The sequence below is a fragment of the Lygodium microphyllum genome, chromosome 11, assembly GCF_053477565.2.
Source record: "Lygodium microphyllum isolate KBCC chromosome 11, Lygodium_microphyllum_v1.1.10, whole genome shotgun sequence".
Lineage (NCBI taxonomy): Eukaryota > Viridiplantae > Streptophyta > Polypodiopsida > Schizaeales > Lygodiaceae > Lygodium > Lygodium microphyllum.
Window position 1 is genome coordinate 63986739 of NC_141145.1, and position 11964 is coordinate 63998702.

The 11964-nt window shown below is 42.2% G+C and overlaps 1 protein-coding gene across 1 annotated transcript; it reads left to right on the forward strand.

The window, feature by feature from the left end:
• The first annotated feature begins 9151 nt into the window (after positions 1-9151).
• On the forward strand, positions 9152-11328 carry LOC148028889 (uncharacterized). The gene is made up of 3 exons (XM_087687653.1): positions 9152-9498; positions 9745-9811; positions 10073-11328. The coding sequence occupies exons 1-3, from the start codon at positions 9328-9330 to the stop codon at positions 11092-11094; spliced, it is 1260 nt and encodes a 419-aa protein (XP_087543779.1). The 5' UTR covers positions 9152-9327; the 3' UTR covers positions 11095-11328.
• Positions 11329-11964: the final 636 nt, after the last annotated feature.

An 11964-nucleotide genomic window follows, 5' to 3' on the forward strand; every position in this document is an offset into this window, starting at 1 on the left:
CCCATCACGCTTTCGCTGCGCAACTCTGATTACTCAAATTCTCATCTTAAAATAACAACTGGCCACAACTCATGGGATTCAATAGGTTTTATTCCAAGTACAAGACTTATTACCTCAAGTATATCTTCCTAGGATATCTAGTCATCCTCAAAGATTACAACAGGCTCCAGGCCTTCATCATCATGTGATTCATAATATGAGCCAAAAGTAGAGTTTAGACAGCTTCGTTTGATTGCACGTTCCTGATTCTGAGGGTCCAACTCAAGACAATCTGTTTGGATGTGTCCTAGTTCATTGCAGTGGAAATATCGGCGGTTGGGACATCTTTTACGGATGTGTCCTATCTCTCCGCACTTGCGGCACCTCTTGTCTTGATCTCATGAGTCATCTTCATCATAATTGCATGATTTAAGTCCTTGGACGATTGAATTCGCTCGGAGTAATGCGTCTTGTAAGTCCATTGGGCGCATTGATTCCAGTTGAGTGTTTATGGGTGGATTTAACCCAGCACAGAACTTTGACACCTGTTGTGTCATATCCATTGGGGGTGCATACTTTGGGAGTGAAACGAACTTTGAATAGTATGCTTCAAGGGATAATCCTAGCTGCTTCAAGTCATAGAATTCATTCATCTTTTGTGTGCGGTAGGTAGGTGGCAGATACCTCCCTTGCACAACTTCCTTAAGCTTATCCCAAGTGACGATCCCCTCTGAGATTGCTTGGTCTATGCACCACTGTTTCCACCAAAGTCTTGCTTCGCCTGTAAGTTTAAGTTTGCCGAGCATGGCTTGGTTAGTAGGTGCAGTTCCTGCTGCCTCAAAATAGTCCTCCATGGACTCAATCCAGATCTTGGCGTCAGCTTGAACAGTCCTTCCCTTACCATCAAACTCGGGTGGCTTAATTTACTTGAGAAGGAACTTCTTCTCTTTCATGTTAGCATTCGTGGGTGCAGAAGGTGCCTGGCAATTAAGCCATACCACTTAGGTTTTTTAGGATATGTCTATGATCTGAACATTAATCAATCATGCATCATTAAGAAGTTTTGCTCGGATACCAACTATAACGTGCATGCTCCTCAAATCGCGGGACACGTCTTAGCAATCCATCGAGAGATATATCTAGAAGACGCTACTAGCACTCCCAAGGAATGACACAGGGTTTGCCAACTAGGGTCTCTCGAGTCTGCCCCACAACGAAACTTATCCGACCGTTCCCACTAGGATCAACCTGAAGTTTAGGTTCCTAGTCAACATTGTCTAAGGTCATAGACCCCGACTTTTTCCTAACATTTCCTGTTAACACCTCCTTTGAGGAAAGCTCTCGGATAACCGAGACCACCCTTCCGTAGGATAGACCCATTGGTCACATCCACCATGCTTCCCTCGAGGGTTGTTTTAGTTATCTAATTACCTACCATGTTATGCTTGACATATAAAAGTAGCTTCCTTAATTAACCCATTAGTCACATGTTCCTTTACGTAATTTAGGCCACAGACACGAAGACAAGATAAAATAAGATCAAACACTTCCTTAACTTATCTTCGTATTAATGTGTGTCTCCTGCCCATACAGGAGAATTAAGTGCTCCTTTCTGCCTCCGCAGAAAAATCCTTCCGTCTTCCGGCAATAAAACCCGAAGGTTTATCCTTCCAAGATTCCTCCTTGTAACTAGTATCAAGGCCTCGAGATCACGTCCTGAGTCACGTAGAACACTTGTGTAGGGCTCGGAGGCATTGGGATTTACGGCCAGAGTCCCCATTGGCACCCAAGCGTCCTCCTATGCCAAGAGATTTCCACAGAGAGACCTCTCGCGGCGGGTTCAGTCCACATTCCCGGCGCGGATTCATAACCCCCTTGGTTAGGGTTTGGCGGCTCGCGGGGGGTAGCTAGCGCCATCCTTCCTTAATTATCCCTTTAGGAAATCAACCCTAGCTGAAGCAACCAGCATAGTAACAATTGCTAGGGAAAACATCCCTTTCGTTTCCATGGCAATCAGTCATCTTAGACCTGGTCATGAAATCATTAAACACTCCCCACTTGGGTTAACATCCCAAACCCCATTAACAAATAGTTGAATGCACAACCTCTTGCTTCAAGGCATCGCAATCCCATTGCATACACAATCAGAATTTTTACTGGATATATCAAAACACTTGCTTAAGGGATTTACAACCTTTTCAAACCGCCAAGTATAACTTGGGTCAACAATCCATTTAGGGTTAGGTCACCAGCTTCAACTAAGCTAGGAGTGTATCCATTTGCGATAGTCCACAACAAGATCGATAAAACAATTCGCAGGCAATTAAACTTATTCCTAATGCCCCGGATCACATGTGACTTGCATCTATGAAAGTCTAGGGTTTTGTCTAACGATGCAAGTGTATCTCATGAACAGAAATTAACATTTCATGTGTTCTTTTTAACCATGATTGCGAAACGTGAATTCCAAATGACTATTCATGCACTGAACTGGTTAAAAAGCTATCATTTCATGTGAGATAAGGTGATAATCTTATCATTTTATGTGAATTTCAAACTCTTCCGTTCGCGCATGCAACTTAGTTCTTAGAGTAAACAAAACCCTAAGACTCGTTCTTGTTCCATGCACAAACCATTTCATCTCTTCCATGAGTAATATTACGTAATTAATTTTAAGGCTTAGAACCTGGGTCTGATTCGTGTGTGCTGCGTTGGTCGTTCCGCTCGCCCCTCCCGCATTACTGGTGGCTTGGGCATCTACCCTTCCCCCGACTTTCTTCGGGAGCCATGACGGGTTTCGGGTTGACAGGTTTGGTAGAAAAGACCACTGGATGGGGTCTTTCGCCGAGAGGGTGGTTTGGGGCGTGGCTCCTTGCAGTTACCAACTTTCACTTCTTTCTCTCTCTCTCTCTCTTCTTCTTCTTTTCACTTAATCTCCCTCTCTTCCTCTCCACTTATTCTCCTACTCTCTCCCTCTCTCTCTCTCTCTCCCTCTCCCTTTTCTTCTTCTTCTTCTTTTACTTCTTTTCCCCTTCTATTCCTTCCCTCTCTTTTTCTTCTTCTTCTCTTCTTTTCTCCTACTCTTCTTCTTCTTCTTCCTCTACTACTTCTTTCCACTCTCTCCCTCTTCCTTTTCTTCTACTTTTCTCCCTCTACTTCCTCTTCCTCTACCTCTCTCCTCTTCCTTCTCTTCTTCTACTTTTCTTCATCTACTTCCCTCTCCCACTCCTTCTTTTCCTCTCTCCTTCTCCTTCTCTCCCTCTTCTTTCTCTTCTCTCTCTCCCTTCTTTCTCCTCTTTCCTTCTCCTTTTCCTTCTCTTCCTCTTCTTTTCTCTCCTCACTCCTTCTTCTTCTATCTCCTCACTCCTTCTCTCCCTCTTCCTCCCTTCTCTCCTTCTTTTTTCTCTTCTCTCCTTCTTTCCCTTTCCTCCTTCTCTCCTTCCTCTTCTCTCCTTCTCCCTCTTCTTCCCTTCTCTCTCCCACTCCTTCTTCCTCTCTCCTTCTTCTTCACTTCTTCCCTTCTCCTCTTCTCCTTCTTCTTCTACCTCTCTCTCCCTCCTCCTTCCCTTCACACTGTCCATGAGGGAAAATGGCGCAACTGACAACGAGGGGGGGGGGGGGGCTCTTTCTGATAGATGCCCAGGGGGCCACGATCACTAGGCGGACGGAGTGCCTGTCTTTGATGGGGGGGGGGGGGGGGGGGGACTCATACATCAGCAGGGGGGCCACAGTGTTTGACAGAGGCCCAATGGCCTGCCTACAGCAAACGGGGGGGGTTCTGCAGCAACGAGGGGAAACTTCCCTCCGACGGGGAGGAGGGGGTACAACCTTTATAGAGGGGGGGTGCAGTGGTACACCACCACCTAGGCGGCATGCACCCCCCTTTCCTACTTCACTCCCTCTCTCTCTCTCCCCCCAACGTACTATCAAGGGGGGAGGGAGAGGGAAAAAAATTTTGAAAAAAAAGAAAAGAAAAGGAGGGGGGGGGTTCCTATGGGCATGGGGACATTACATTTAGTCATGGCTGGAGGAGACTTATAACAGCCCATACTATTGGTTGTACATACATGTCGATTTGTTAGAAACACATCTTCTGTAGCATGAGGAGCCACAATCTTTTTATATGAAGCACTTCCATAGCCTCCTTTTACAGTAGTGTTGCCCGAAAACCCTTGAATTATTGGGCATTACAAGACACATGATAATCTCGCAATTGGTCTCTGTTTCGATAATGATTAACACACACAGTAAGAAATTGGACAGCTCGTTCATTATCCTTGCTTCGGATTCGAGCATAAGAAAAACCATCATCAAGAACTTTTGTTTCCAAGCGGGCTTTAGAAATGTAAGGTTGCCCAAGAATGACAGGGTAACTACAAGAGTCTTGAACAAATAAGTGAAAATTGTCTTTTATGTCTCTAATAGTTACCTGCACATTAGGACATTCAGCATATAACTCTCCAAAAGAGTTGTTTGCAACTCTCATTCGCTAGCCTAGATCAACATCTATGGGCCACCCACCACTTTCACAGAGACTCCTTGCCATGACGTTTATCTTAGAACCATGGTCTAAGAGTACAATACATGGTGTTTCTTTTTCTCCAATTTTGATGACTGTCTCCGTTGTTGCTCTTGCCCAATGCGTACGAGAGTAGTGACTACTTGGAATGAACTGAGCTTCTTCCTCATCATGCATGTGATGAAGAAGACCTTCTTTTTGAGAGGTGGGCTGCCCAATTGGTTTGGAACATCCGACCATTACATTTTCAGCTTTCACTTCTTTAATTTTTGCATCTATGCTTTCTTTATCTTCAGCTTTAATTGCTGCAATTAACTCTTTAACTACTTCAAGTTGAATTCCTTGTGCAGACAGCTTCTCTTCATCCTGCAAAGGTATCAAATGAATCAATAATGTGCAACATTCCTCATGTAAGATCAATGGATCTTTTTGTTTTGAAGATTTTTTAAAGCTTTTTATTGCTAAAATTTTCATTATCTGGTCTAATATATTCTAATTGACTTTAATGTACTTCCAATCCCCAAATCGATTCCTCATCAATTTGGTCTCCTAGCTAACCATGCGTGTTTTACAATAACCAAAGTGTAAGGGTGTGAGATCCACTCCTCACCATTCCACCCCTCAAAAGCATACAATGTCTCCTATTCCATCACACTAACAATGGGATATTGGACATAAGAGCTTGACATGTGTATGTCTCAATTGTCTCACCTAGTTGACTCATAGTCTTACCCCAAACCATCTAAGCTGTGTGTGTGTGGATTAAAAATGCTAGACTCAAAGGTATAGTAGAGTCACATACTTACATTCACCATGTTATTATCCAACACTTTGGAAGGCTAGCCTCACAATTCATGCATTGCACTTCAAGCTAGCATCCCTACCCCTTCACAACTACTTCATGTAGTTCCAATGCTAAGAGAAGAAGAAGGAGAAAAAGAGGATGGAGAAGCAAGCAAGAGGGAAATAAGAAAATGGAAGCAAGAAATGAAGATGAGCTTCACCCTCACTTGGTCTCTCACTCAACTCACTCACACATGCATACACACATATTCTCCCCCCCCCCCCCCCCCTCTCTCTCTCTCTCTCTCTCTCTCGTGCCACAAGATACTAGACAAGAAGGTAGGAGAGCAAAAACTCAAAAATTGCTCACATAAGAATAAGCTCCATATTCACTTTCATACATTACAAGCATTAGAGTTAGGGTTAGGAATTTCCACTCAATTTGGGCACTTTAGCCTTTGTGGACATAAAAGTGAATAAAGATTGCCTTCAAATGTATATACATTTTGGGTTTATTAATGTAACCTCAATAATCATTTACACTGGGAGTGAGCTTGACTCTCACTTTATCTCTATAAAAATTCAAGAGTCCCACATTTGCAATTAATGGATGGAAAATTTACATATTCACCTTGTGTGAATACAATGTGTGAATGTAGCACATTGAAGTTCTCAAAAGTTACATCCCTTCCCAAAAATTATTTTTCACACCAATTGACCTTTTTTACTTTTGGACACTTACATTGCTATAGTTAGTAGTTGCTTTTTTGGTACTTCTCTAATTAGCTTCATGAATTACATTAATTGGTTCTCTCTTATTGGATATGGGGAAGAAGGATAATGACACTCTCCTAGGCTCTTTCATATGAAATCAATAGATGCTCTAAAAGAACCTTGCATTCTTTTTAGTGTTTCTTGTTTTTCCCAATGGATAAGAGGGTTAATGAGTAGTTTGAGTTCATGTATGTATATAGAGCATGGATTGCCCATTCTTCTCCTTTCTAGCCTCTTGTAGTCTTACCCTTTAGTGGCTATGATTAGTAGAACAACCATCAAAAGTAGTGACCAACAATGGTTAGAACTTGGAGGGCATGCAAAGCACCATTAGCTCAAGTTTTGAAATAGTAAGATTGAGTGTTTTGTCCATTGGCAATCTCTTCCATGTGGCTTCTTTCTCATGCAAGATTTCATGTATGCACTTTCTTGTTTCTCAATTTGATTCTAAGTGATAATTATTATAACCATAGCTCTCTAGCAATATGCTCGTCGAGAATGGTGACAAAGAATGATGAAATTAGAATAAAAGAATCAAGGATAAGGAAACCAATCATGCCAAATGATCGCATTAGAGCGAGACCATCTTTAAGATAATGATCTAATAAGAAGGATATATTGTTGGCGAAAAGGAAAAACAATCAATGATAAAGAGGAAGAGAGAAAAATCATCATGTGAAAGAAAGTAAATTTCTAGATTTATTTTAGAATTTGTATCACCTTTTAGAGCTATTGGTCAAATTAGCATGTAGTCACTTGGAAAATAATGATACTATTATGTTGCTTTTTAACACATTGCCATGGATTAAACCAAGGAATGATTGTTGTAGAGATCCTTGGAGGCTTTAAAAAAGCTAAAAGAAAAGTTAGAGTTATTGAAACTCCATTAGCGGATCCATGAAGTAACTCTAATTGGTACTTGCATTTTGTGTATTTGCATGTAACTCTAGGTGCATTGGTAGTTTACAACTATTTTGAGATACACATATTCGTCAAGTCCACATGAATAACTCTAATGGAGCACACACATATTTAAAGGCACTTGCATTCTATGTATTTGCATGTGTAGGTGCACATGGACCACATGCATGGTGATGTACACATGCATGTGGAGTGCATATGGATGTTGATGTGCACATGCATCTCCATGTGTTTTTATTTGCATGCATTATGCACTTTCACTATGTATGTGTATGTGTGCTTACATTCAATATACACATACATCTATGTACATTTCTAGATATTAGTAAATTATTGTTTATGCTTTCTTAAATGACTCATCCATTTCTAAGTGGATAGATTCTTTATAGCCTACTACCAAGCAAGAGGTCTCTACCCTCATTAAAAGATTCTAAAGTTAACATTCATGCGTCTTTAAGCCAACATGCCTCTTTCCACATACAAATGTAGTAGTACATCCAATCATTTGTCTTCAAGATTACTCAATCAATTCCATCATGTGCTTATGTCCATACATAATACCATGTGGATATTAAAACAATGTTCAATTACAACAAAGATCATTGAGGGGTGTATAACCAAAAACACAAATGATTTCATAATGTAGTACAACATATTTAGCATTGTATTTGTAAAGAAAAGAAGAAAAAGATGACTTGGGTGAAGTTGTGCTAATTTTGACATGGAATTTGACTTGAGGGTTTAAAGATTGTGAGTCTATGGAGATGAACCCCACCATGATGAAATAAATGGTGCATTCAATGAAGCTAGTCTTTAGGGTTGGAAAGTTTGATTGTTTGGTAAGTGAGTCCATGAGCCAAAAAGTAACCTTCTAGGTTCAAAGACATCCCCATGTTTATTTGTAGAACAATGGAAAGTACACACTCGGACAACCATATCATATCCATGAAAAAGAAATGACACTTCTCTGGCATTAACACATGCAAGCTCTTAACATGTGTTGACAAGACACTTAAGTATCTAAACACAAATCACCATGTGATAATGTAAAGAGCAAGAAAACAAGTTCTCCTTGTACTCATGTTGATTTGTGAACATAATTAAAAGCTTATTATCAATCATTATTGTATCCTCAAAATATATAGGGACAAATTAACATGTACCTATATGTTCCATTTGGGATTGTGCTCAATGTGCAATGATGTGTTCTAATTAGCTTTGTTCTTGCAAAAAAGAGAGGAAGAGGGGATATTAAAGAGACTAGAGGATATTTAGGTGTATCATAGCATTGCCCTAATGGCAAGTTTTCAATTGTGTAGGGTTCTAGTCAAGGCCTTTCAAAGCATTGTAGAAAAACGAGAGGAAAAAAACACACACCTTAGTAAGGTCACTGAGGAGGGTGGTCTCATTACAATCAACCTCTAGTGTTCACATGACTTGCAAGCTATCCTATTTGCCCATAGGAGTAATGCCACAGACTTGCATGAACTCAAGACATACTCATCACCATACTACATTCAAGCCATCAATTTAGCTACACCTACCTACCACCCCCCCCCTCGCACTCCCCATCGCAATGGAAAAACTCATGTGAGACCTTAGTTATAGGCTAAATTTACTTGTTCTATGTGTCTTTACTTCTCTCTTGCTGCCTCTCTCTCTCTCTTTCAAACTGAGTCATAGGCTACTCTCTTCGAGCTTTAGGAAAAATATAAAGGATGTGTAAGACAAGAGATGGATTGTAAAATGTCCAAATGTAGCATTAAGTGACTATTGGAAGGACAAAAGGATAGTTGTGGACATGTGACATGGATTGTAATAATGTTGTTATGGTTGCAAAATAGAGAGAGAAATGTGACTTGTCGACACCGTGAAAGGTCTACCAAGCGCTTTTGGGGGGGTAGACTAACAACAATGAGCCGGTGTGAACAGATGAGTGCTTTTTCCGCAAATAATGAAAATTTGACGTTCAGGTTCCTGGGGACTGATCGGACGGTCCCTAGCGGACCTAGGCATGTGCTCTGGCTGGTGGATCGGACGGTGGAAATTGCCTTGGGATCTAGCTAGGTTTGTGTCCGAGCCTAGGGGGTAGGCTCGGGGTTCGTATACAGCTCAGGTTCGGGGGCTTTATAATAATCTATCGAATCATATTGTGGACGGTTCGTTCTTTCTCTCTCTCTCTCTCTCTCTCTCTCTCTTTCGCTGTTTGTTCCAGATTCCCACACACCCGCAGACCTTCTGCTGTTGCTGCTGCTGCTGCATATGCCATATCCCCCCTTGCCGTATCCCCTCTGAATCTCGTTATCCCCTCCTAACCTCCCTTCTCCCGCCTCCAATTCGCCCCCCTTTTCATGTGTCAAATGGAAGCTCACGTGCCGGCGCCCTCCTCCACCCCTGATCAGACGCTCCGCCACCATCGTGACGACGCCCTGCAGGGCTTTCATTGCACTAAAGGTGAAATTTCGGGCTCCTCCGATGCGGCACCGGCACCCCCGGCTGCTGATACCGGGAAAAAGAAGAGGGTAAGCCTGAATGGCCTCTTTTGCCGATTGTATGTGATCTAGGAATCCTTACAATCAGTTATCATGGTCCGCTCTGGTCTGCCATCTTCTTGCATTGCTGTATTGGCATGTCTGTGGCGCAATAGCCACAGATTCGTTGCACATTTCTAACCTTATCCTTTTAAGGATCGTTATCATCGCTGCCTCGCTATTACTGGTCATTATGGACTCCTTACTGTTGGTTCTTGTCGTACCTGGTTTTCTCAGGTCCAGCGGGCCGCAAAGTTGAAGCAATGTAAGCTGGACGCAAGACGCGAACAGTGGCTTGCCAAAGGCGTGTACTCTTCCTCGTGAGTTGAAATAAAATTTGCAGCATGATTGCAGATAGCCATTAAAAGAAATGATCATGAATGTGCTGTTTCTGACATTATGTGTTTTGAATGATGACTCTCTTCTTGTACTTTTACTGTGCTGACTGATGCAAGGAGTTTCACTCTTGCTTTCATGTAATCCAATCCTGTCTCTATTCAAGATGAGTGAGAGGTTTTGTAAAGGGTTCCAGTTAAGCCTCTCTGAAATTCAGTTTTCTCACCAGTTGCAGGAAAAAATAGCAAGCCTGAAAGCTGTGTGTCCAATCAGGATGACAAGCAATCAGGACATTGGAGCGGTGATGCTGCCATTGGCTCTGAAGATGGAACAGGATTGTGCAATAGAGGCAAGGATGTGCATACAGAGGGGCCTAGATCAAAATGGGATTCAAAGTCTATTTCTTATAAGGCAGGAGAAGATAACTTTTCAGAGGGCATGTCGTGTGCTTCACGGGTTGCAATTTCAGAAAGCAGGCGAGGCAGCTCATCTGTACCTGAACCTGAATGTCAAAGCCTGCCTACTTCAAGTTCAAGATATGTAGTGCATACTAATCAACTGGATGGGTCTTCAACTTGGTCTAGCAGTGATACAAGCTCTACGCGGTCTAACAGTAGTCAATCAAGTTGTAGCTCTGGTGGCAGTGGTAGTGATGATGAGAAAGAGGTTGATGATTGGGAAGTTGTAGCGGATGCCCTGCATGTGCAGGCATCTGTTGATGAGGAGAAATCACATGGAGGAGAGTCTAGATGTAGGGACGATGAGAGGGAGGCCATGATGTCAAGTTCTATTGCTCAAGGGAACAACACAATGGTATTAAATTCCATGGCAAACAATTATGTCCTGAAACCTGAGAGCAGGTACAATAGATCAGGTACCTTTGCTGCGAGGACCAGAGCAGATGTAGGTAGAGCGTGGCGACCAGATGATACTTCTCGACCACCTACACTACCACGCTTGTCTAAGCAGCACAGTTTTCCGCTTCCTACAGGTAGTGCTTCAGTGTGGGGGGCTTCACATGGCAGTCTGTGGGGGATTCCTCCTGCTCCATCTCACTGTCCAATATGTACGGAAGAGCTAGATACTACGGACTCATCTTTCATGCCCTGTTCGTGTGGGTTTCGCCTGTGTCTATTTTGTCACCACAAGATAGCATCAGGTGATGGCAGATGCCCTGGATGTAGGAAGGCCTATAACCCACAGGTTGCAACAAAGCTATCTCGCACGAGCAATGTTAGGCCAAGAATTTAGGCTAATACTTAAGGAGTCACTAATTTAGCCTCAAATTGTGCAGCTTATTTTTTAAATCCTATGCCTGAGTACTTTGGTGTTTCATTGTATGTACTTGATTTCTAGTACTGCCTTTTGTAATGTACGAGCCTTCATGCTCAAAAGAGGACTTGCGTAAAAAAAATTTGAGTGCCCTTTCTAGTCATTGCTAACTGGGCATTTCAGATATAATTTATCCAGATCAAGGCTTTAGTCTACTGGTCCTTCTTCTTGAAGTTTTAACTGGATATTTTGGTTGTTAGTTTAATAATCATATTAGCCGTTCCTCCATTTGGATCGGAGCTATCTCTTTAATTTGTTTTGTACTGATGGGTTTTTTGTATATGAGTATGCCTTCACTTCCTGCTTCTTGATATCTAACAAGCTGGTTGTACAAGATTTTCAGCCTTCCATGGCAGGTTTTCGCAGTTCAGAGAACTGTGCATAATCTTGTTGAAGGTGTTCCTCCTGTTTCAGACGTGATCAGGCAGGCCATTGTTCTGTTTTTGTGGCATACTGCAGGCTTGTGTATAGATGCTGCCTGCAAGGTATGGAAACTAAAGCACTGTCTGCAGGCACCCTCTGATCGCTTTCCTGTGCATGTGAAACTGTCTTGGTGCTAAATAGGTTGTTGGTGCTTATTTCAGATTTGTTGATGGTTGTTAGGCTGGTCTTCTGAAATGCCACATTTGTGATGCTACCAGACTTGCTATGTGGCTACTTGTTACATTATTTTTGCCGCCATTCTGTTGCCTTTGTCCTGTCATCGATTGGGCCTTTTCAATGTAGCATACATTACCACTTGAGGGGACCCTCTATGTTTTATTCTTCTGCATATATTCATGTCGCCTT